We start from the raw sequence: 26,339 nt of genomic DNA, 5'->3' as shown, positions 1-26,339 counted from the left end.
TTAGATCCAAGTTGACTTTGTTATTGAGGATGTATTGTGCTTGATGTTCTTATATTCTTGGTCATAATAAAATAAAATATGTATGACCGGATATAATTAGCTCTTTACCACAATGTTAATAATTCAATATAACTCTGAATATTGTTACTGATGTCACAGAATTACCATACCAGAAGGTATGTTTTGTGATTAATACTAATATCTGTGCTGTTGTCAAATTTTCGCGTGTGACCCATGGAAAACATCTTGCAGCAAATAAAATTGAAATATAAAAAACGCTTTTTATTACGGGATTAATTATTTAAAGCAATGGCACTTAACAAAATAAACAATTACTTCTAGCAAATGAGCTAAATAACAAGTAAAGTCAACATACAATATATTTCGGGGTGAATCGATTCCTGACGTCATTAACCAGTATATTTATATATATTGCGTAATATAGATTTAGGAATATAATCACTAAGAATCAGGCCTGATTTTCATTATATATGATATTATTTTAAAAGTCTGCAATCCTACTGAGCAGTAGTAATAATGTCATAAATCGATACCTAATGTTGGTTCGTTCTCACATATAATGGCTAGCAAGTTGAATATACTTGTTAGTTTCTTCATTCGTTAAAAGCAAATGTCTATTTTATTTAGATACAATTATTCCACATAATTATTATTTCTATAAAATCCTTAGAATTTGACAGTATACCAGTTGAATATGGTGTGGGATTTATGACGTCACTACAAATGACCACTATATTTATGTATATCTCGGAGTACAGGCCAAATCCCGAATATTCCAGAAGTGTCAATTTCTAACCTCTAAAATAAGTTAGTTTAAAAGTGTATTTGGATATTGTATGTTGAAAGTAAGCGATATGGATAAAGTAGATGAAGTAAGTAATTATTTTAATGGATGATAATCTGGATAATATTTCAGTCTACTGTTTTTTTTGTTTATACTGCCATTTTTTCCATTTTATAGCTTAAAAAAGATATAGCGGAATTAGAAAGTTTTCAAAACCAAGCCACTAGGCAAAAAAACAAGGATATTCTTTCTATCCAAATAAGAAAATTGATATCCGATGTTGTGAATCTCGAGGAAAAATTGAAAGGTGAAAACTCGTATGTGCCGTCAACTACCCAATCTGCAGTTTCAGCCATCCGAAGATATGAAGTGAAAATTAACAACTATGGTAAATATTTTTTTACATTAATCGTTCTTTCAATTGGATATTTAATATCTTGAATTTTTAACAGCATGGGATCAATCTGAAAAATTTGTCAAATTTTATATTACGTTGAAAAATGTCCAGACAGCTCTAGCAGAAAACATCTGTTGTGAATTCACACCAAAAAATATAAATTTGTCAATAAAAGATGTTGATAACAAAGATTATAAGTGGGAGATTAAAAACTTGCTCCAAGAAATTGATCCTGAAAAGAGCTCTTGGAAAATAAAATCCGGTAAGTTATGGTGTTGTTAACCAAATATCTATATGGGATTCTTTTCATGATAATGGAATATGATATTAGAATTAATTAGTAAATTCAATAGACATTATTTTATTCTTTTTGTTATTGAAAACTAAAGCAGAAATCATTGACATAGGTATGAAGGTAAAGGCAACTACAAATTATTAAAAATAATAAGTATTTACCACAATGTTTAGATTTTATAATACATTTCATTGTCTATTGGGGAATTTATCAGTTTACTGAACTGCTGTGAAAGTAAATATGCAGGGGAGCCATTAAAATGCTGTTTCATAGGAATATTCCCTATGGTTATAGGGTATAGGCTATTTTGTGCTTTATGGAAAGCAGACTTGTGTTGAATTGACTCTAGAGATACTGGCATTAATTGTTGGGTATATAAATTGGTTTTCTGTTTACTTCAGTGCCTTATGTACTTCATTGTTTAGAACAGAAATTCCCTATATATTTTTTAAATTTTAGCTTATTTATTCCATTTATTCATGATAGGCAATATGCAATCAAAACAAAAATTAATTTAAAATAACCATTTTTTATTTTATGAAACACATTTTCTTTGGTAACAAATTAAAAAATATATCCTTTGAAACAAGTCAACAAAATAACCAAACTTGAATTCAGTTTCTGAAATATTAAACTTCATCTTCATTGTCAGAATCAGAGTCCTGAAAAAAAATTACTTCATCCTTCATCCATTTTTGTCAATGTTTTGGTACATCCCGTACAGCAGTTTTTGCGTTGTTACTCATTCGCCAGTAATTGGCTATTCACGCTAATTTGATTGGAAGCAGAGTTGTTAGCTTGTTTCTTTTTTTTGTATGAACTGCAGAAAATGTTCGCTCAGTAGATGCTAAAGTAGCAGGTACAGAAAGAATTTTTACTGCCACTTTTGATAGCTAATTATTCTGTCCAATAATCCCCTTCCACTAAGTAGTAACTGGTACAATCAAGTGCTTCAAAACAGGTCACCCCTTCTCTAGGATACGTAGAAAACTGAAAAATAATTGAGGCTTCCTTGGTAATATCTTCAAAAGCTCTTTTTTTCTAAATACGAGGTACTTAAAAAAGGTGACCTAGTCTCTAGGATATGTAGAAAACTGAAAAATAATAGGGGTTTGCTTGGTAAACAATGAGGGTATTGCTATCTGTATTCAAGATAAAAATAATACACATTTTTAACTATTATGCTGAACCTACTGGAAATAAAATTTTATAGAAATATGTTCTGGAAACTGATACATTATTTTCTATATCTGTCTCTCAAAGAGGGTGCTAATTACATGGTTCATATCAAGTAGTATTGTATATAAATTTTCTAAGATTAGCTTTATTAATGAAAATTTCAAGTGAACTTAAACATCATTCTCTTTTACACCAATAAGGTATTTTTAGTTAAACCAGATACTGTGTACCATTTTCAGAATATTTTGATTGGAGAATTATGAAACAATAAATCATGATGGTATAAAGTAATAATAATGTGATTAATTAAACAAAAAAACTTAAGAAGAAAATTAAGACTAAAAACATAACATAAAATTCAAATAGAATAATTGTGAAAGGTATGACTATGCTTTTTTTTAAATAATTTGTTAAGCTTCTAAACGGTTGGAGGTTAGCTGTGAGTATATTAAAGTAATGTTGAAATCTATAAAATATATACAAGATGGAAAGTAATAGTGTAGTACATAGCACTAAAATGGCAACACCAAGGAGGCCAATGAATAAGAGCTTCTACACATCTACCAAATCATTGATTCAGAAAATGGTTACTCAATTATTTACGACGCCTTCTATCAAATTATGGCGGAACTTCATAGTGAATAAAACATAAAGAACTTCACTCATTTAGCAGTATCTTCTAACATATCGAATATGTGATAGTTTAAAAAATCAATAGTGTGCATTATGGGAGTTGAACACATCTTATTGCGTAAACGTGGCTTCGTCTGTAGAAAGAATACATTTAGAAAATTTTTTATTGAGGGCTGATCTGTCTTGTAATGTTTGACAAAACTTTGGGTATCCTTCAAGTACTTGAATAAGACGTATTTGTTTGTTTTGCTATATTATTTACACTAAATTTCAGATTTTGATCAACTAAATTTGAAATAATTTTTTTATTAATGGTTCCTATCTCTTTTATCCCACCAGAATACATATTTTTCTCCATTCTCAGTGTCTCGATAATGTCTAAATGTATTTTTACTTGGTAAATTTTTTCTAAGAACGCTTCCACATAATGCTTAACAGGTGCACTAGAGTTTTCTAAACATTGCTCAAGGTTAATATGTCACTGCATTCAACATTAAAGCATTTTACTATTTGACAAATGATAAAAAATTTAAAAAATCGAATTATTATTGATTCATTGTTATAATTATCAATAAATGAATAAATATATACAAATTAAGGAATTTTTGTGAAACGTTACAAGAAAGGAAAGCATTAATGTCAATTTCATTGCTGAGATCTCGTTTACTCAACAAAAAAGTTTTAATACACATAATGCACAATAATTAACTTTATCTTTAGTTTATAGTAGCATCAGTTATGACTACATACCTTTTGTGTAAAATTGAGTCAAGCTTAAGTTCACTAGAACATTGATTAATAAGGCTAACCTTAAAAAAGAAATGTTTTCTACTACTTTGTACAAATTGTGTAACTAAAACCTTCAATTAGAGTCACTTGTAAAAACAAATTCATAGAATATATCAGCTTCCAGAACAGATTTGTATAAAATTTCATTACAGCAAAATCCTAGTGATAAGGTCACCAATATTTTGAAACACCATTAGATAATATCGTTTATTCTTCAAGATTAGAAAAAAGATAAATTATCTTTTTTGTTTATGTTCATTTGCTCTAAAAATCATTGAAAACGCTCTCAAGTTTTTTTTGTTTTTTAGATACTGTATTAATAAATGCTGCTAAAAAGGTACCAATGAATTGGTCCCATGTTACTGAATGGGAAAAGAAAGCTAGTGAAAGTAAAGTTCCTAAAATGGATACAGAAAAATTGGATCCCACTGAAGGTCTCATGTCATTAATGAAAAATATGTAAGTATCTGTATTTATACTTTCAGTTATTCCATATTTTCAAAAAATACTCTTACTTGGCCTTTATTGATAAAGATCTATTTTTCCTATCTCTTTAGTTTTGTTGATCTTTCTCCCTCATTTTTGTTTCTCTTTGTCAGAGTTTTGTATTTGTACAAAGCTTTTTCCTTTTCCAAATTTGTTACAAAGTTAATACTCTTATCTAGCTCCAGTTCATTCTACAACTCTGTCTTTAACTTTGTATCATTGTTTTTAACCCGTTTCTCACGTAGTAATCGTTTTTTTAAATTCCATTTTTTTGCTTAAGCAATTAATTTTTTGCTTAAGCAATTAATTTTTTGCTTGCTGACTTCATTCTCTGTCTGCAGTTGGCTGTTTTCAATTCTTGATTATTTTTTACCTCGTATAATATTTGTTGTAATATACTTCACATTCCTCAATAACTGTTGCAAAAATATGTCCACCACTTTGATTTTGCCTTCATTGTTTTTCTCGAAAATATTTCAACTTCTTTCTAGATATATCTAGAGATATTATCTTCAGTACTGTTTCTTACTGTTTATCTTTAAATTCCATGGTTGGTTTTCATATCTATGGTATTATTTATTACTATATTGGAAGAGTAAAGGAAACTAGAAATTAGATCTGTATTAGTTTTTGTATTTTTACACTTTTATCTAGGTTACTTTTCTTATCATTTTTATAATTTGTTACTGTCTTGGTAGAGTAAAGGAATACTTTACTCATTAGTAATTTCAAGTATTATTCAGGACTTTCTTACACTATTTTTTTGTTAACTGACCACTAAAAATTACATTTACTAACCTGTAACTGTATTTGAACAAAATTATTTTTTTACTTTTGTTACTACCTCTTTGGTTTTTTTGTTGTTTTTTTGGAAGTGCGTGTGCGATCGGGCACTAAACTGATTTGGAATCAGACCCGCGAACATAGCTAATGTTTGTCTTTTAGAATATTGTAGATCTGTTGCTTACTATTGCAATATTTTTATCACTTACAGGCGTTGTCTGAAAAGTTTCGAACTGATAGTCCAGGGCTGTCAATCTAAAAAGTCCACTCATACTGTGCATGTAATTTTTTTTATGAAAATTGATAATTCAGAGTTATAGGAATGGAAAACACAAGGTTTGTGTGGATTTGCAAAAACGTTTGAAAAAATTAATTATTAAAAAAATCGATAAATGTTTCTCTCTCATGGTGTGAAATAGTTTGCCTAAAGTGTATTCGATAGAATATTTCATTCTCTTTAAAAAAAATTTACGCAAACCAATTTTGTTGACCGGGAGAGTTGCAAGCCTTTTTTAACCCTTTCGCTGTGGCGCGCTCGAGGCGACGTTAATTCCCTCAGTGCTGCGTTAATATGCGTCATCCGCACTAAAGCGTCAGTTTTTAAAAATTTTAATTTAATTTTTGTTTAGTCTTTATATTTTATTTAATTTGTATATATTTTTTTGTTAGTGTTACTCTAATTAAATAAATTATTTAATAATACATATATCACGATTACAGCACTATGAAATAAAAACAATAATTAACTTTTATTTTATAATAACACCTTATACACAAAATAATTGTTTTATTTCATTATTTTTACTACAGGTACCACGCACCATTTACCCAAAATAATCGTTTTATTGCTGCTTTGGCACCGCCCAGGTACCTTTCTTCATCTAAAAATTTAAAAACGGCAGTCATATGACGATTGGGTCATTCTTATCAAAAATAGTGTAAAAACCATTATTCTACAATATCCGTCAACAGCAGCGAGCCGCGGAAACCATTCGCATAAGGGCGTCATCCACGTAAATAAAATCACGCTTATATGCGGCACCCGCAGCGAAAGGGTTAAAAGTGTTTGGTGAGGGAGGAAATTTCTCCCTCATTATGTAACATTATTTTTTTTATTTTTTTCATTTTAATGTCTTCTTTAAAATTATCTTGGTTTGCGGGCTCAGACGCGGCCGGAAATATCCAGCAAACCAGCTTAACTCAGAACTCATTTTCGATAAATAGAATTATAGTCAATGAATATAATCTAGAATAAATGTTTCCCTGTGGAAATACTATTGTTCCATTAAGATTATAATTTCTACTTTCGGGTTGCGCCCGTAGCATGAAAAATGATACCTACTATAACTAAAAGTTTAAACTTAAATTCGCATATTTTAAGTTTTTTAATTGTCTGAAGAGTAAAATGATTTCTTATAAGTTTCTTTGCACGGTACGGGAGAACTTTTTAGATTAACAGCTCCTGGACTATAAGGATGTCAGCACTTATCAATGTTGTCTGAAAAGTTTCGAACTGAGAATGTCAGCACTTACCAATATAAGTTGAGAAATATACTTGTTTACATTATTGGGGAATATTCCATACCCTCCGGAGGTTCCATTGACTTAGTCTTGATCACCCCGAGAAAAATTCTGGGCACGCCACTATTCAAGTCTTGTCTTTGGTTAGGTTGTAAACTTTTTAAAGAAGTCTCGTAATTCGTTTTTTGTTGGAATTCTATGTTTTTAATTTTTTTTTACTTTCTTCTTTACTCTCTGTACATTTTTTTCATTTGAAAATTTGGCTATTATTTGTCTACCCTAGTAACGTAAAAGGCTTTTATGATGATTCGGAAAACAGGAACCTCTTCTTAATTTTATTTTTTTGTAGGTACGAAACTGGTGACGATGAGATGAAAAGAACAATTGCTAAAGCTTGGACAGAGAGTCAACAGAAAAACCAGTCGCCAAATTTCTTAGGTTAAGGTTAATACAATTCGGTACCACATGAAATTATATGCTTTTGTCTATAATTGTGAGCAGAATTGTCACATTTTTTATTATTAAATATTTTGTTTTAAAATGAAATTTAAGTTTCAAAATAAAAATTTATTTCCAAAAATTTTAAAACAACTATAATTTCTTCCATCATAAACAGCTATGTTTATTATAAAATAATTTTTTTTTGCAAATGTAATCAACAAAACTGATTTCTCTAATTTAAATAGTCAACCATTTAAAAGAAACTCAATATAACTTCCAAACAGAAAACTTAAATAAATAATATAAATAACCATAAATAAAATTCCTGTTACTCAAATTCAAAAAGTTCAATTGAAATAAGAAATTAAAAAAAATGTTGATATTTTTGAAATTAAGTAACTAGTCGCATAATAAAAAATAAATACTTTAATTCTAATAGCGTTCAAATGGCAATAATTTAACGTGAGTATAATGTCCAACTGAATATATCACAAAAAACCTGATCAAAATAATGAATATACTTAATTAAAAATCTCTAGTAAATTCAATCAGATTTCTTAATTCTACAATTAAAATTGATTATGATTTGGCAAAACGACAATCTATTTTTTCCCGTCAAATGGCATTTGGATCTTGAAATTTTATTATTCAAGCCATATTTGTATCTGACAGCTGTGTTTAATGAAATATATATAAATACAGTCGAAATCGAGAGGAACAAGTTTCTTTGGTTGAACAGATTGTCTGCAAATTAGATGATACGTTTTATCTTAAAATTTCAATAGGGCAAATTACTAACATGCTTATTTAGATATATTTTAGTAGAATGGTACTGGTGCAGATGAAGTAATAATCCTATATACAATTTACCTTTTCTTTCATATCTACAGCACTAAAATACAATTTAATTCAAATAAAAACTACTGAACATACATTTTAGGCCACCACTATACCAACACTAACAATTACGCTGTTTGACGCGCTATTCGATAACCAAGTGATCAAAAACAACGTGTTGATGATTCAGAGCAGTGTTTGATCATGTGGCTTCAGTATTTTTGGAATGCTCGTGGAATATTGTTTATCGACTATCTCCAAAAGGTAGAGGCAATCAATAGCGAATACTACATAGAGTTGTTGGATTGTTTGAATGCAAAAATCAAGAAAAAACGGCCTCATATGTCGAAGGAAAAACCACTGTTTCACCAATACAATGCACCGATTCACGATTCAATTATATAGCCCAAATTTGGCAACTAGTGACTACTGGCTATTCGCTGATCTCAGGAAAATGCTCGCCGGTAAAGAAATTCAGCTCAAATGAAGAAGCAATTGTTGAAACTGAAGTCTATTTTGAGGCAAAAGACAAATCCTAGTACAACAATCCTACGTGGTCCCTGAAAGTGAGATCTTTAAACAGAATCGAAGCAATGGAAATGTGGCTGTTGCGCAGACTTCTGATTAAACAACGAAAAGTATCTTATTTGGGACATATTCTGGGAGGACCGAGATATTCAACTCTCAGGCTTATACTGACGGGAAAGATCGACGGAAGGATAGGACCGGGGCGTAAATAACATTCCTGGTTACGGAATATAAGAGACTGGTGTGGCTTTCAGGGCGCGGCAACAATTTTTCGTCGTGTAGAAGAGGGGTGCCTTCAGGTAATAGATTAAAAGTGTTGGACAAGAGAACACCTACACGCTGCAAAGTGTATGGTACTTGAAGAAGAAGATTATTTTCATAAAAGCGAGGAAGTAAATTCAGAAGTGTTGGTATGGTTGGTGATACCTTCTCGTGGTATTTCTTCAGCATACATTTGTCCTTCTGGACATGCTGTAACCGCCAAAATATATGAAAAAGAGTAGGTTAGAACTAGATTAATACAGTTCATAAAGAAAAAGCATCCCGAAGGAAATTTTGAGTTTTGGTCAGATAATGCAACTGTTCATTATACAAAGGATATTGTGGGAGCTTTATTAAGAAGTCTAGGAATGTTCCTAATGTGCCTCAACTGATACCAATTGAACGTTTTTAGTGAAATTTGAAACGAAACGTATATTCTGAAAGTTGGTTTGTAACTATACAAGAATTAAAAAAGAGAATTTCGATCAAAATCCGGCAAACGCCAGTTTCAGTATTTTATGATTTAATGAAACATTTACAAACAAAAATTAGGAAAACGACTGTGTGTAATTATGGTGTGGTAACCATCGTTTCATAAAGTAAACTGCAAATAATTTAATTGAAACGAACAGTTTTTTGGCCCCACACCCATAGCTTTTTGTCGTCTCATGTAATTAATAGTTGGCAGTCCGAAACAGTTATAGAGTGCACTTTACAACAATTGTGAAAATGAAGACTGAACAATAAAAATCAAATGAACTTACGAGTAGCATCGAAAGAGAAATATGGTGGATATAAATAAATGTTCAATAAGAGGTAGTACCATATATATAAACTATTGAATTTTGGTGTATTGTGGTCACTTTGTAACGCTTCAAATTTCATCAAGATCACCAGAACTGCACATTACAGTGTAACATAAATAAAATATTTTTTCAGTGCTAGACAGCATATAATTGAACTCATTAATAGAGTTTTGGTGTTTGATGCTCTCTTTGTAATCCTTCAAATCTCATCACCAAAACTGCACTGCACATTTACAGGTGGTGAGAAAGAAAGAGTACCAAAAACAGTTGTACTAGATTTGAAAAAAAAATATTTATAGTTGCAATTACATTTTTGCCTATTGAAGTTTTAAAGATAAAACATGAAAATCAAAGATAGACCCGTGTCTTAATTGCCTCGAGTAAAGCTTAACATTTGTAAAGCTTTTTATATGTTCAATTCAGGTGATATCTTTGAGGAAGGTACTTGTAGCTTCTGTATAACGTCATGCATTTGGGGATGATTGTGAGCAGTATACGAAAGGAGTATTAGACCGTTTAAAGTCGTAAGGCAACCAGGACAATTTAGTGTTTTCTTTTTGACACATATCCATAAAGTGCAGATATCTTTCTTATCGCATAGGGTGTATATGTGGCCGTTATGGATTAATACTAATTGACCTCTTCCACTTTTCACCAGCATCGGACCTGAAATAAGAAAAACGTAATTTTCTAAATATATCATGCTCTACTTTACCTATTAGCTTACAATCAGGGTTTGTTCTGAAAGTAATAGGACTGATTTTTTCTGAGCCAACTTGAGGACGAGGGATATTGGGAACGCGGGAAAAATCGGCAGCCGTTGAAGGGAGCAGATCGCTTAAACTGTGAGACCCTGTCAAAACGCGTTGCCATTGAGAATCAGAGTGTTTACTGGAATAATGGTACGCGATTTTGTGTAAAGCTTGGTAAAACGGACAAAGAGACTTACGACACGATTAAGGAGGCCTACAGTGATGCCGCTTTGGCTAGGTAGCGTGTTTTTACGTGGCAAAAGCTGTTCCGAGAAGATAGGGAAATATTTCAATCACTCTGGTAGCCCTTCGCTCAGCAATACCAACAAAAATATGTCGTGAGAACTTTATTGAACAGTGATTATAGGCTGAATATCAGAATGATTGCTGATAAATTGGGCATTCCTCAAATGAGTTTTTGAGATCGTGCCAAAAATTTTAGCCACGAGAAAGTGTCCGCGAATTGGTGCCGTGAGTGTTGTGACAGGAGCTTAGCTCCACTAGACTTTTTTCTAGGAAAAATCTGAAACTGGAAAAGCATTGGCAGCAGTGTGAGGGTGTAGAAGGATTCTATTTTGAGAAATTCTAATCGTTTTTACTATATTCGTGATTAAATTTTTTTTTAAATGAGTCTTACTACTTTCATTACAGACCATCTATACTAGAATTTGTTGAAAAATTTTTTGGAAATTTTCATAAAACAGAGTGATGAATAAAATTTTAATAAAACCCAGCCTGTAGTTTTTTATTTTCTGTAAATTGGAGGTAAAGTATTGAACCAATTAGTTGGTAATAAGCTGTCAATTTTGCCAATTTTCCGCACATTGTCTTTTTCCCAATTAATTGGATGTCATCAAACAGTCAAAATTTTCACCAATAGAAATTATTCTTCACATAAACAAAATGGTACAACGGTACCGAGATGTTGGTATAAAAGGTCTAATGAAGGGGTTCAATATTATCTACGAAAGACTAACAGATTGTAAATTAATATCGCTCGGTACTTTTGGAGACAAATATTTAAAAACCCTAAAATTGACTTAGGGGTGTAGAACGTGTCCACGTCATCTGCTTATAGGTGTATAAGGTCTCAATGGGTTGCGTTCATATCCATTTTTGTTTCTTTCTCGTATTAGGAACTTCATCTTTATTGCTTGTATCTTCATTTCTTGTCTATTGTTTATTATCAAAGATACAAAAGGATGTCAAGATTTGGTTGGAACATTGCTGTAGATTCCTTAGGATGAAAATAAGTTCAACCCAACTGAACTATATCTGAATTCGTCTTGTAAAGTTAGAAGAAGGCGTTAATTTGAATAATCAATAATTTTGCCTAAAAAACAAGTAGGACGAGATAGATGTTCGTAATATTTAGAATGGCATATCTGTGGCTCGAACTTACGTTTAGAAATGGCTTTGGTCGTTATCAGTAATTTATAAATGTTTCAAACAACCAACTTACTGTACAAACTTGGATATGGAAGTTGTTGCGAGGCATATATCTGTGGGAATAGGCCAGAGGTTCACAGACATGATCAAAATAATCGAGATAAGAACCTCCCCCGAGGGAACATAGCAGAGATGTCATTGTAAATTTTGATATATCTGACAAATAATCACTATCATAAGAGTTTCGAAAATAATCGATTATTTTAGCAGTAACCAGACGTAATCTGGAAAATCACGAGAGCGTAGAGTAGTGGAGTGAGTGGTTTTTTAAGAATTATGTGAGTTACGAGTGAAAAATAGTAATCGATTATTTTCGATTGCTCAACACGAATATACAATGAATTAATGACAGATCCAAATGATTTACTTATTTCTCAATATGGAGGGTAGAGTAGGTAACCTAATCTGTCAGACTATCTTCTGATGTCACAAATTACAGGACATTACCCTACTTTATAGTAAAATGTAAACAAACAACAATAATAAATAATATTGTTTCTTTTATGTAAACCTCACTTTATAAGGTAAATAAAATGTGAGTAGTTTCTTAAGTTTGAAAAAAAAGTATAAGAACAACATGAGAAACGGACTCAAAGAATTAAAGCGGAGCAATATATCAACTCTCAAGATTGAAAAAATATAACTCAACAGGAAACTGATGACGGTTGACTTGACAGTGTGTCCTTCTGCACACATATGCTTAATTTGCAATTCGCTATCGAAAATTCTTGACTCAGCGTGGTGATACTGTTCTGAATCATCCACCGTACTCCCCTGATCTGATGCCTATGAACTTCTTTCTTATCGCACAAAGGAGCACCTGTTTTGCGGACGTGTCGGTTATCCAAAGATATTTGATATCCTTTCTGTGATCGATTAAAAGAGGTATTTTTTGGCAGTTTTTAGAAGCTTTATGAACGTTATCAAGTGTGTTGTGTACAGTGGCCATTACTTTGCAAGTTAATAAACATAATATATTTTTTTGCTCTGTTTTGTTCCTTTTCCAATGACATCCACCTTGTATATGGTTACATATACAGTAGTAAAAGCACTTGCTGGAATATTGGGCAAAATAAGGAAGTAGATACAATAAACGCATAAACAGAAAGAAAGATTATAAATAAAAAAATGCGACAATTTTTCAATCTATTCTTTCATTATATCCACACACTTTTCAGAATGTCTAACATAAGCTTCTAGGCCACTATAAAATATGATGCATCTTTAGAATCAAAATTTTGGTACACTACCTGCTATATTTCATCGTCGCTGTTAAATATTTTACCCCTTAACTAGGCCTCCAGCTTTGCGAACAAAAAATTGTCGACCGAGGCCAGATCAGGGCTAGACGTGTTCATCTTTGTGAAGCCACATTCGTTTACAATAGCCTCGTAACGCGTAGCAGTGTGGACTGGAAAAATGTCGTGTAGTAAGCGCACACCTCAGCTGATTTTTCAGTGGGTTCACAGTAGTATTTGGTTCCTTAAAGTCAATCAAAGGAATATCCTCGCAGTCCTAAAGCTATTACTTTTTTATGCTTTTCGTGACATTTCATCACCCGTTACAATTCATCGGATTACACTTTCTTGGTCTTCGCGGAAAAGCTCTAAAAATCGCTCACAACAATCTACTCGACGCTACTTTTGCACTGCTCTTAGAATTCGAAGCATCCACCTTGCACTAATTTTTGTCATAGTTAAATGCTAATGTAGGATCTTTTTGTTTTGGGAATGCCCTTCTGTGGTGTCTCTTGTTTTAAGGTTACTCAAAAACAATTTCTTCCACTAATTCAATGTCTTCTGGATAGTCACCGTCACAGGACCTCCAGCACTTGGGTAATATTCTAACGATTTTCCTCCTCAGCAAAACAGCTTAGACCAATGTTCAATTGTTGAAAATGATGGACACCGTAAATAGCCTCCATTCTGTTTTTGATTTGTGTTTGTGTTAATCTTTCTTTCTTTATTTAAAAATTTAGAGTCGTTAGAGTCATACTATAAAAGGGTTTGAAGCAGCAAGTTTAAACTTTGTGTTAAGCTTGCTAAGACTTATGACTGACGTATGCATAAAGATTTTTGCGAACGCACTCAATTTACTATATGAAGCCAAGAACTTATGGACCGCACTACTATGTTGAAGGTAATTAGACCCTATACCTTGAATTATGAAAATAACTATTTTTTATTACTCTTAGTTAAAGTACCTTCATCTTTATTTTTAAGAAATTATAAAACATAATCTTTCTCAGAGGACAAGGATGTTACCTAGAGAAAACTTTCTTTCAACCATAATATTTATTTATACAATGAGAAAAGAAATTTTTCTGGGAAACTCGCGGTTTCCAACAGCACAAAACTAAAATTGAGGCAAATGAAATGAGACATTTGAGAACAATAAAAGGACACACATAAGGAAATATGGAGGAAAACATCAATAATCAATAGAGTAAAAAAGAAGCAGACAAATTAATGAAAACAAAGATAAGCTAAAAAATTATAGTTATAAATAAACAAGAAAAATACAAAGAGGTAAACCAAGAAGACACTGGATTGATTAGGTCGAAATGAAGGGAAACTTCTAGAGGGAGTTAAATTACTTGCCCAGATAGAAAGCACGGAATCCCAATCCAGTGCCTGAAAAGACACAACGTTTAGAAAAGAAGAAACATTTTATGTTTGTATTTTAATCTTAACGTACCTAAAAAGTTTTGAAGATACTAAGTGGACATTTATTTTAAAGATAGCCGCCCCGTGGAACCATATTGTCAATGCTTTTAGTTAGTGTCCGTTGAATTCAGTTAGATGATAAGCTTTGGGGTATATTTTCAATGAAAACAGTAAATTCGTAAAAAATTCTAATAAGTAAGCTTCAAAATTATATAAAAAAAGTACGAATACATATTATATAAATACTAATATTCAGTACATAAAATAAGGTTACTTAATTTAACTAATCAGTGTTTGAAAAATAAAACTTAAGATAATAATTTGTTCACAACAAACAACAGAATACTTTTAATCACAATTTAGTTTATATTTCAACTATAGAGAGAGCTCATCTTCGAATCTACTCCTACAATTACTTCACAAAATAATTAACAATTGTAAAATAAAGTTAATACTTATTAAATAATTTTGACAAAAATATACACGCACTACTGTCAAACTGAACTTTACTGCATTCTAGACGTGGAAAAGAGAAGAGAGCAATCAATGTAGAGAACCTGCTCAAGACTTCATTCGGCAATTTTATAAGTTCATACGTGAGAGAAGTCTATTTGTAAATAAAACTCTTATTTAAATGAACATAAACGAGTAAATTAAATCATCATTATAATAAATTATTATCATACATACAAAATTATGAAAAAGTAACTAAAATAATAAATTCAAGGTGTTTATTTGTATATTGACACCTTTTAACACTTTATAATTTGAGTATATCGCCATGCATTCCATACTACATAACCGTACAGTTTTTGTTGACATTGTTGCCTCATGTAATGTTTTTCTGAAAATTTTCCTTTTAACTAAAATTGTTAGCTTTATGTAAATATGACAACGTATGATTCTAATCATCCTTAAAAAGTCCATTTCTTGTTCTTGTCTGTACATTGTTGAAGTTTGCTCACGTTTTCAGGGAAACATTTATTTTTTTATGAAACTTCCAGACGAAGAGAATATTTTAAAATAGCTTATAACTAGAAATTGAGTCGAGGTATTACTGATATTCTTTAAAATCTTATTAAACACCAAACAAACCGTACTAACTGTTTTATTGTATACAACAGATAAAATATAAACGGGCCTTTAGTTGTTGAGAGTGGGGAAGATCTGTATCTGTGTAGTCTTTAGCTGGGAAATACCTATGGTAGGGAATCCACATCAGCCGGATTGTCCAGACGACGAAGAAGGTGTCAGTCTTGATGATAATTCTGATAACGTGCAAAAAATTTACCGAAGACTGCTTCCGTAGTTTGGGGAAGCTACCCTTTACTTTGGTCTACGGAATTCAAGCAAACCTGTAAACGTGTTAGTAAGCTCATCGAACGAGTAGAACTAGTGTCCGTTATGGAAGTGTCTAATCAATCGTCAGAGAGCAAATGGGCTTTCATTATACCTCCGAATCAAAACGTGCAAATATGGAGTAGACAAACAAAACAACGTGAAAATGAAAATTCGATTATCTACGGGGAAGGTGTTAACCACGTTTTTTGAGATTAGAAAGGTGTCCTACTAGGAAATTTCTTACATAGACGTCAGACTATTGAGGCAAGTTTCTACTGCGGTCTTTTAAATCAAGTTGAGCTTAAAAAAACATTAAAGAAGAGATTGTCCCAAACGTGAGATGTTGCTCTTGCACACCAACGACAGGCATCGTACAGTAGACCCAATACAGCAGAAACAAGTGGAAATTAATTGGAAAGCAATTGATTATCCACTTTAAAATTCAGGTTTATTGCTATGTGATTTTTTTATGTTTGGACCTCTCAAAAAAGCACTTCGAGGCAAGATATTTAAATGGTAACATTCGTGTGTGATGTAAGATACACGAGTTACATATTAAGTAACAGCTGGCAGCATATAACAAAGTGATGACTTGCGGAAACACAAAAGATAATAAAAACTGTATTTCTTTTCATAATCCATTCTTTGTTCCAACGTTGCTTAATAAATATATATTGTAATTGTAATTTTTGTTTTTAAAAATCCAAATTCGGAGTTTTAATATATAAATCACGTCACACTTTATTTTACGAGAACAAAATTTATACATTTATAGAAATGTAGCTGTTGTTTGTAAAAAATGTTTTTGTTTATGTTACAAAATTGTCTACTGGTGTAGACAGTCAAACCAGAGTTACATGCGAAGAATTCTTGAAGGACATTTTATAAACAATACAATTGTATCAAATATCATAAACATGTATCAGCATTTATTCTATTTTTGTATCAAATATCGTAAACATGTATCAGCATTATTTTACTATAAATAAGATTTTTGTAAACAACTTGATGATATTTAATGTTTATAATTAGTTCGATCTTGAGATTAATTGTATTCATTCAAATATTCAAAAATAAATTTTTTAAAAATAAATTTCGAAAACCGAAATTTATAATTGGCGCAGTCATTCGGATTAGTGCGGTCGGGAGTTTACGCAAAGTGCGATAAAGTTCCGGCTAAGTATTTCAGTACCTCAGCACTAGACCTACATATTCAACGAGGGACAGGACTTCAGATAGCTGTAAGTGCCAAGTTTCCTTATTATTTTTATTCCTTTTTATTATCCATCCTTATCAAAACGTTGAATAAGGAAGAGATAATTTAATAATTTTAAATATATTATTTTATGAACGATTTTGATAAATTATTAAATACATTCAGCAAGTTAAACTTAAAAGAGAATCCATACTACATAAAAATGGCAACTTCAAGTCCAAAAACCCTAAATTGGGAATTATTCAAATTAAAGTTAGAAAACATTAAACCTTACGACGGAAATAAAAATACGTTAAATAAATTTATAAATCGATGCGAAAACCTAATAGAGACGTATTCAGTTTATAACGATCAAGACATTAATAATCATGTATTAGAATGTATACAGGAAAAATTAATAGATAAAGCCAAGTTAATGGTAGGAAATAAAATTGAGTTAAATACCTGGTTTAAATTAAAAGAGGCGTTGATTCAGTGTTTTGCAGATAGACGCGATTTAGATTGTATTTTGCAGGAATTAACTAGATCGAGACCATTTAAAAATGAAAATTTGATAGCATTCGGTAATAGATTACAATTATTAAAAAGTCAGACTATACAAATAATCAGTAATAATTTAAACTTAGGAGAAATTGATAAAAGATGCCAAATTAATCATTGTGAGGAAACAGCTTTGAACACCTTTATTGCGGGATGTTCAGGTGTTATACGTAACAATATGTATTTAAAAAAGCCTAACTCTCTAGAAGACACTATGGCTTACGTCGATGAATTTGAAAATTTCGAAAAAATTTATGGTCAATTTTACGAACCTAAAGTTAAATATAACAATAATAATAACAATGCCCAAATGAATCAAACAAGAAATAATAAAAATAATCAACATAATAATTACAATTCTTTCTACCGACAACTTTATAATAATAATTATGATAGATCCTGTCGTTATTGTCGTTGAGTGTAGAGATATTTTTATTTTGTTTTCTTAATTTATGAATTTTTAATGGTAAAAAGTCGTCAATTGTGTTGTGAGATACATCATTTTAAAGGTAATTGACTGAACTTTCTATATATGGAGGTGAATCTACAATCTTTTTGTATTTAAAAAAGATATGTGGTCTTTTATTGCATTTATGAAAGATCAGAATTATCGTCGAATGAACAAAAAACTAGTGTAATTTATAAGCAATTAACTCTTTTGTCGTATGCGGTAAATTTATAAACAGTGGCGGATCAATCAATAATATAAACCGGAATTCTAAAACAAAAACATACTTTAATTTTGATAGTACCTAGTCTACACAAACCCTTTGTGATAGAACTGATAATGTCGATAACTGGAGAAATAATACTAGAAGAAATCATATCAAGTAAAGAGGAATTGAAATCACTCATAGAAGCAGTAGAGGTTAGGTTATCCCTAAAAATCGAAGATCTGTACAGAAAACTGAATAAAGTAGAAGCAGAAAACCGTCATCTTTCGAATAAGATTGAGAACATTGAAAGGAAAGCGAAAGAGAATAATATAGTGATTTTTGGACTCGATACCAAACCCGAAGAAATAACGCCTGAATATATTTGTAACGAGCTAGGGCGACTAGTAAACGTTACAATAAATGAGAGTGACCTGAATAATATTTACTCTTTGGGTAGGAAAGAACGAGCCCCTATCAAAGTGGAATTTGTTTCATACTTGAAAAAGTCAGAAGTACTTAAAAACGCAAAGAATCTCAAAGGTACCAACATAAGCGTAGCAAATGACCTAACACTCATCCAGCGAGAAGAGCACAAGATCTTAAGAAAACACCTAATTCTGGCGAAAACAAATAATCATATAAACTGCTACATACGAAGAAACAAACTATTTGTGGACGGAAAAATATATTCTCCTGAAGAATTAGAAGTAATAGAAACTACTGAAATAAACAGACCGAAATCAAATAGCGAACCTGCGACCCCAAAGCGAGATAAAGCAGTGGCAAACATTCCCAAAACAACATCTGGGCAAACACCATTTATTCCCAAAGAATTGGCAACCGGTTTGGGAAAAAGAGAAGAACAATCATCTGTGGGAGGAAAAAAAATAAATACTAGAGCACGCACAGGTTCTACGCAAAGCATCAAATAATTTATGTATGTTAATTTACTATTATTACTTTCTGTCTTAATTAACTTCTTCAAAAATTTTATTAATGTCACCATACTTTGTTATTATACATATAAAAACCAAATAATTATTGTAAAGATTGTCAAATAATTTAAAACTGTTTGCTGGTTGGTACATTCACATGAATGAATATATAAGAAATTTTAAGCTAGAAAAAATAACAACATATCCCCTAAAAGATATAAATGAAGCAAAAGAAGTTTTGTCTGTGAATAACAAATTGAATAACTTCAAGATTCTTAATACTAATATTTGTAGTGTTTCAAAAAATATAGATGAATTAAAAATATATCTTGAGGAACTTGAGACATGTTTCGAGTGCATAGTTTTAACAGAAACTTGGCGGGTCCCAGATACATCTTTCCTCAACATGGCCAACTACACAACCCTATACAATGGAGGTAGCTATAACCAAAATGATGGAGTTATCGTCTTTGTAAAAACAAACTCATACCATTCGCATGAACATATTCAGATAAATGGAGGTATATTATTGAAAATCGTAATGGTTATGGGTAAACTGAGTTTTTGCATTTTAGCATGCTGTAGATCTCCAGCAAGTCGAATTGACGACTTTCTTGACCAGCTTGGGGATATTCTAAATAAAGAAAGTAATCAACATTATTATAGCTTATTTGTAGGTGACATAAATATCGGGTTGATGAAAATAACTGAAGATTCAAGAAATTATCTTGATATGACGAGTGAGCATGGCTTTCAATCAACTATTAATACTACAACAAGAGCAAGAAATGGATCTGAATCATGTCTTGACCATATATTCATTAAAACCAAACAACAAAACTACAATAAAAAAGTAGACGAACAATTATTACAAAAAACAATTAATAGTTTTAAGTTGTATTGTACCCAATGCATGATATCGAATCGACAACAGAAAAATTCATCAACATCATAAACACATGTGTAGAAAAATCAACTCAATACTTCCGGTTAAAAAATAGTCAACGTAAAAGAAAAAATTGGATAACAAAATCATTGATAAAACACATCAACCAAAAAAATCATTCATTTTTATTATGGAAAAAAAATCCAAATAATGTAAACTTGAAAAATGATTATCTAACGAAGAAAAAAGAAACGGGAAAGAAAATAAAGACTGCCAAAGAAAATTATTATAAAAAATTAGTTGAAAAAGAACAAAATGCAAGTAAAAAACTCTGGAATACTGTTAATGAATTTTGAATATCAAGACAGGAAGAATAATAAATAATATTAGGAATGAAAAAAAGAGATCATCACAGATCCAAAAGATGCTGCTGATATATTTAACAATTTCTTCGCGAATGTGGGGGAAACTTTGGCAAAGAACATACGACAAAATCCCAATTACAATAGTAAAAAATATATAAATAAAAATTCACTTTTTCTTACACCGACGAATACTACTGAGGTTGAAAATACAATAATTAGCTTGAAAAACAAAAAGGCTCCCGGGCTTGATGGAATGAAAGCTGAAACTCTAAAGATTATTACAAAATTCATATGTGAACCTTTGACGGACATCATAAATAAATCCTTCGAATCAGGCATATTTCCTTCGATTCTAAAGAAATCTCTTATAACTCCAATTTTCAAAAATGGGGATACAGAAAATATTTCAAACTATAGGCCTATTTCACTTCTATCTTCAATAAGCAAAGTCTTTGAAAAAATTATAAAAACAAGACTTACGACATACCTATCAAATTTTAATCTGTTGTCGACATCCCAGTATGGCTTTAGAGAAAAAAAATCTACCAATGATGCAATCCATTCCTTGAAAAAAACCATCTACGAATCCTTGGATTCAAGCACTCCATCTATTGGGGTTTTTTTGGATCTAAAAAAGGCCTTCGATACTGTCGACCACTCCATGCTTTTAGATACACTAGAAGATGTGGGTGTAAGGGGTTTAGCTCATAATTTATTCAAAAGTTATCTAACAAACAGAACACAAAAAACTAAATTCAAAAATCATGTGAGTGAAGAGATCAACATTAAATGTGGTGTACCTCAAGGAACAGTATTGGGGCCGGTGCTTTTCGTAATTTACTTAAATAATCTATTTGAACAGGAAACAATTGGAACATTAATCAGCTTCGCGGACGATACTGTGATTTACTAGAAACATGATGACTGGTATAATCTCAAAATAAATATTGAGAGTGATCTTGGAAAACTCAAAGACTGGTTCGACAGCAGATTACTCTCAATAAACTTTGACAAAACTGTATATTTACCCTTCAGTAGTCATGAAACGTCTCTGCCAAAATACAATCTTAATATCTAACAAGATTTTAAAATAAAACCTGCAAAAAAAATTAAATATTTGGGCATTTACATTGACAATCACTTACGATGGAACCATCATATGGAATATTTAACTAAAAAACTTGGGAGTATCCTATTTCGATTTAAGCAAGTAAGCCAATTTTTGAGCTTTAAATATAAAAAAATACTGTATCACAGTTTGGTTGAGTCACACCTCAATTATGGCATTATTGGCTGGGGAGGAGTTTCAAGGAGCTATCTAAATGCCCTCGAAGTGACTCAAAAGCGATTCCTCCGAATGATTCTCAACAAACCAACAAGGTATTCAAGCTCACTACTCTATACTGAAACGCAAATATTGGATGTTAGACAACTATACATTATTCAGATAGGATGCCATCAATATAAAAATAAATACGAACTTACCACTCGCAATCATAGATACGCGACAAGATCGAATAATCAATACTGTATACCAACAGCTCATAAAACAATAGGTCAAAAAGGTTACTCCTACTTGACACCTAAATTATTCGGGCAACTACCACAAAGAATTATCGATGAAACTTCTTTTAAACGCTTCAAAACCCAACTAGTAACATTTGTTAAAGAAACAGACAAAACAAAAATACACAAAATGATAGAATGCTGAAACAAAAACAGAGAAGAGTAAACTCATGTACGAAATGTATGTCTGGAACACAATCATGTAAAAATGTATTTATAATGTTTTAACTGCATTTTTTTTTGTTTTCTTTTATAATGTTTTTTTTTTTAATTTTGGCACACCAGCCTATATTCACCACATACAAGTATGTACAATACTTCTGTGAATGTCTAGATGTTTATTCAATTTTAATTGTATTTTATTACTGTATTTTGTTAAATTTATGAATAAACGTTATTATTATTATTATTATAGATATAATAATAAGAACAACTATAATAATAATAATTATAATAATAGTTTCCCTAGTCAACCTATAAATATAAATCCCATACCACAGAGAAAGCAAAATTATCCAACGAATGCGCAAGTATTTGGTCCTAGGAAAAATGTTTTCCGTCCGAATCAAATACCTGTAAACCGTTCACCTAGACCAGAACCGATGTCTACGATATCGAGAAATTTTTCTGACAGACCTAATAATAATAATAACAATTACAATAATAATAATACAAGCAATAATAAATATTTCAAATCACGAAACGAACCGAATTTTACATCCGAAGAATTATATAATAATAATTACAAAAATAGCGAAGAAGAGGAAGAAGAAGAAATAATCGATTTTCAACATTTGTTTGAAGGCGACGAAGATAATGATCGGATAGAAAATTTTCGAAAAGAGCCTCGGAAGAAAAATTACAAGTAATTGAAATAAATATAGCCGCAAATAGCCCATTACCTTATATTGAAATCAAAAAACCAAATTTAAAATTATTAATAGACACAGGAAGTAATAAATCGATACTAAAACCTTCAATCGTAGAAAAATATTATCCTCAATGCATATATAATTCAAATATAGAAATTAGAACATCATTAACTACTAAAATAATTCGACATCAGGCAAAAATTCCTGCATTTAAAGAATTTAATTATAATAACACAATAGATTTTATTTTATACGATTTTCATGACTTTTTCGATGGAATATTAGGTATAGAAGACATGATGAGGATGCAATTGAATATTGATTTTACTAACAAACAATTAAATAACAAAAAAGTTTCAATCCCAATAAAATTTAGAAAACCAACTGACATAAAGTTCTCATTTGACATTGAACCGACAAAAAAATTATTAAAGTCATTACCAGTAAATGTATTAAATGGAGAAATATTAATAAATAAAACACAATTGAGAAAAGCATATATACCGGAAACATTGACAATAGCACAAAATGGCTATGCCGTAGTTGAAATAATAAACGAATCATTTAAAACAATATCTATAACTTTTAATGAACCTCTTGAAGTCCAACCATTTGAAATAAATCAATATGAAATTCATTACTTTAATTATTCAAAAGAAAATAAAAAACTAATTAACGAAACTTATAATTGGCGTAAAAATAAAATAGATATAAGTAAATTAATTCGTACTAATCATATGAACGAAGAAGAAAAGACAGGGTGTCTAGCCATCGGGAAATAGCGGGAAAAAAGCGGGAATTTTTTGGCAGCGGGAAAAGACGGGAAAACAACGGGATTTTTTTTCGAGATCGGGAATTTTCGGAGAAATGCACAGAAAGTTGTAGTTTCAATACATAATTTGCTTCCTGCTAGCAAAATTGATATAGGATTTTCAACTAAGAGCGCATTGAAGAATGCTAAAATCAAGCCCTCTGGTGAATTATTGACTAAATTCATGATTGATTGTAAGAATTGTTTCGTTAAAATTATTAAAAAAATTCAAGAACGATCACCTCTATTGTATAAACTTACAAAGTACATAACTTGTGTGAATCCAAATTTAATCGCACATCAATCCAACGTTAGCTCTACAGCGACTTGACTCTTGCTGGGCTGTTCTGGTTGACACGAACAAGTTGATTTCTGGCTCGACGGCTGACAAAATAAAAAAAGAGTATCGAGATATTCTACAATTTTCTAACACCATTCAATCCATGAAGATATATAATCGAAGTGTAAAAAGGCTTGATAAATTTTGGATAGAGTTGATAGAAGATTCCGGTTTGACCTGCCCGAACTTGATTAATTTTCTAGAAATAATTTTCATTTTATCTCATGGAAATGCAACAGTTGAGCGCGGATTTTCCGTAAACAAAGAGGCAATCGTTGTAAATCAGGCGGAAAACAGTCTAGTTGCCTTGCGCATCATTTATGATGTAGTTACTGCGGCAGGGGACATCAAACACGTATCTATCACATCTAAAATGATGTTGAACGTGCGAATGGCGCATAGTAGATATGTGGAGTTCTGTCAGAATAAAAAAAATGAAGATGCACAAAAACAAAAGGAGTCTAATGAAAGAAAAATAAAAGCAGAAGAACTAATATGTATCATTCTTTATGAAAAAACAATAAAAAAGCGATAATTATTTTTTTTGTATTGAATGCTATTGTTTATTGAATATTACTAAAAATTGGTTTACTAATATCGGGAAAATTAGAAAAAGTTGTCGGGAAAAAGCGGGAAAACTGCGGGAATTGAGATGCACGTCAGGTCTAGACACCCTGAAAAGAATAATATAATCAAATTATGTGAGAAATTTTCCGATATTTTTCTAAAACCAGGAGATCCACTAACGTTTACATCCAAAATAAAACATTCAATAAAGACAACCGATGAAATTCCAGTGCACGTGAAATCTTATAGATACCCATACATACAAAAAGAGGAAGTACAAAAACAAACCAACGAGATGCTAGAAAAAGGAATAATAAGAGCTTCATATTCCCCTTGGAGTTCGCCCATATGGATTGTCAGCAAGAAATTAGATGCATCCGGAAAACAAAAATGGAGACTAGTAATTGATTATAGGAAACTAAATGAAAAAACCATTTCTGATAGATACCCGATCCCAAATATTAATAAATTTTGTGCCGCTGAACGTTCAGCGTATTATAAATAAAGAAGATGAAAACTGGAAATAAGAGTTTAAAAAATGCACACATGACTTCTACAATGAAATTAAAAGATATATTAAAGAATGGATGATACCTTTAAAACAATTTGAGAAATTTGATTGGATGTTTTTGCTGAAAATTAATAACAACACAGAGTGGACTCTTATTGAAGACACTGTCCTCTATTTAAAAGATAAAAATATAGACATTGACGCCGCAAAATTAATTGACGAGTGGGGAATTTAAAGGCTTTTTTCCAAAACTTAACTGAACAAAATAAGCTTTTAAAATCCAATCAACTTTGGGTACAATTTTTTAAAATGCCAAATGCGAATTTATATTCGGAATTGCTGAAAATTGCGCAATATTTTTTTTGCATTCCGGCGCATAATGCCAACGTGGAGAGGGTATTCTCATTAATTACACAACAATGGACTAAAGAAATTTACTAAGCGTAGAAACAATTTCTTCAATAATTAAAATTAAATTCAATTTCCAAGAATACAGTTGCACTGATTTTTATAAATTACTTTTAAAAAGGGAAGGTATTTTAAAAGTTATCGGAAAAATGATAAATACAAAAAAACTGAGAAGTAAAAAGGCAAGAAGCTGAGTAAAACGCTTTAATAGCTAGATAGATCATGTTGTGAGTGCAATAATTGCTTTTTATTTTTGTAGTTAAAGTTATGATTGTTTTCAGTGAGTAGGTAAAAACTATTTAAAATATGGTTGTTGATCAAAACTTTAAGTTGATGAAAATAAGTATAGGATTGATTATTTTGATTTAAAATTTTATTAATGTAACTTACATTGATGTAGGTCTAAACTTTAAAAATGTTCTGTTTTGTTGTTTAATATTTAAGAAGACTGCATTTAGTTTATATTCTGCTAGAATAGGTATATTTTGTTATATAAATGACTGCTGATAAAAAGTAAAACAGATAATAATTATAGAACTATAGCTAAAGGAGTTACCTCAAAAATTGTAAGACTGAATACTAGAATGGTCTAAGTAGGTACTTTTAAGATTTTAATTCATTAAATATATGTTTTTGTTTAATATTTTAATAAGGTTTTGTTTTCTTATATCAAGAATTAAAAAAGCTGATTTATATT

General features: G+C 30.9%; 2 protein-coding genes and 1 long non-coding RNA gene across 5 annotated transcripts in view; 2 read left to right on the top strand and 1 right to left on the bottom strand.

The window, feature by feature from the left end:
- The first annotated feature begins 632 nt into the window (after window positions 1-632).
- Window positions 633-7,480, top strand: LOC130442154 (calcyclin-binding protein). Its single transcript, XM_056776238.1, has 5 exons — window positions 633-893; window positions 983-1,193; window positions 1,258-1,464; window positions 4,407-4,557; window positions 7,238-7,480. Exons 1-5 carry the CDS (start codon window positions 858-860, stop codon window positions 7,329-7,331), a joined length of 699 nt encoding a protein of 232 aa, XP_056632216.1. The 5' UTR covers window positions 633-857; the 3' UTR covers window positions 7,332-7,480.
- LOC130442153 (protein bric-a-brac 2-like) overlaps window positions 7,441-26,339 on the bottom strand; it is a 73,875-nt gene continuing 54,976 nt past the window's right edge. For 2 of the 3 annotated variants that reach the window (XM_056776236.1, XM_056776237.1), the window contains one exon: window positions 7,441-10,427. In XM_056776236.1, coding sequence (XP_056632214.1) covers window positions 10,168-10,427 — 260 coding nt within the window. In that variant the 3' untranslated portion in view covers window positions 7,441-10,167. The remainder of the gene's footprint in view (window positions 10,428-26,339) is intronic. The other variant, XR_008909672.1, reaches the window with a different exon arrangement.
- LOC130442155 (uncharacterized) overlaps window positions 14,804-26,339 on the top strand; it is a 39,552-nt gene continuing 28,016 nt past the window's right edge. The window contains exon 1 of the long non-coding RNA XR_008909673.1: window positions 14,804-17,210. This is a non-coding gene — a long non-coding RNA (uncharacterized LOC130442155). The remainder of the gene's footprint in view (window positions 17,211-26,339) is intronic.

This window comes from Diorhabda sublineata, chromosome 3, assembly GCF_026230105.1.
Source record: "Diorhabda sublineata isolate icDioSubl1.1 chromosome 3, icDioSubl1.1, whole genome shotgun sequence".
Classification (NCBI taxonomy): Eukaryota; Metazoa; Arthropoda; class Insecta; order Coleoptera; family Chrysomelidae; genus Diorhabda; species Diorhabda sublineata.
The sequence above is the reverse complement of the archived record's forward strand: the minus strand, read 5'-3'. Positions and strand labels throughout refer to the sequence as shown.

Excerpts from the sequence above, each read along its gene's own strand:
- LOC130442154 (XM_056776238.1), top strand. The coding sequence starts at position 858 with ATGTTGAAAGTAAGCGATATGGATAAAGTAGATGAA. Across the intron at positions 894-982 it reads ATATGGATAAAGTAGATGAA|CTTAAAAAAGATATAGCGGA; the intron begins GTAAGTAATTAT and ends TCCATTTTATAG. Across the intron at positions 1,465-4,406 it reads CTCTTGGAAAATAAAATCCG|ATACTGTATTAATAAATGCT; the intron begins GTAAGTTATGGT and ends TTTGTTTTTTAG.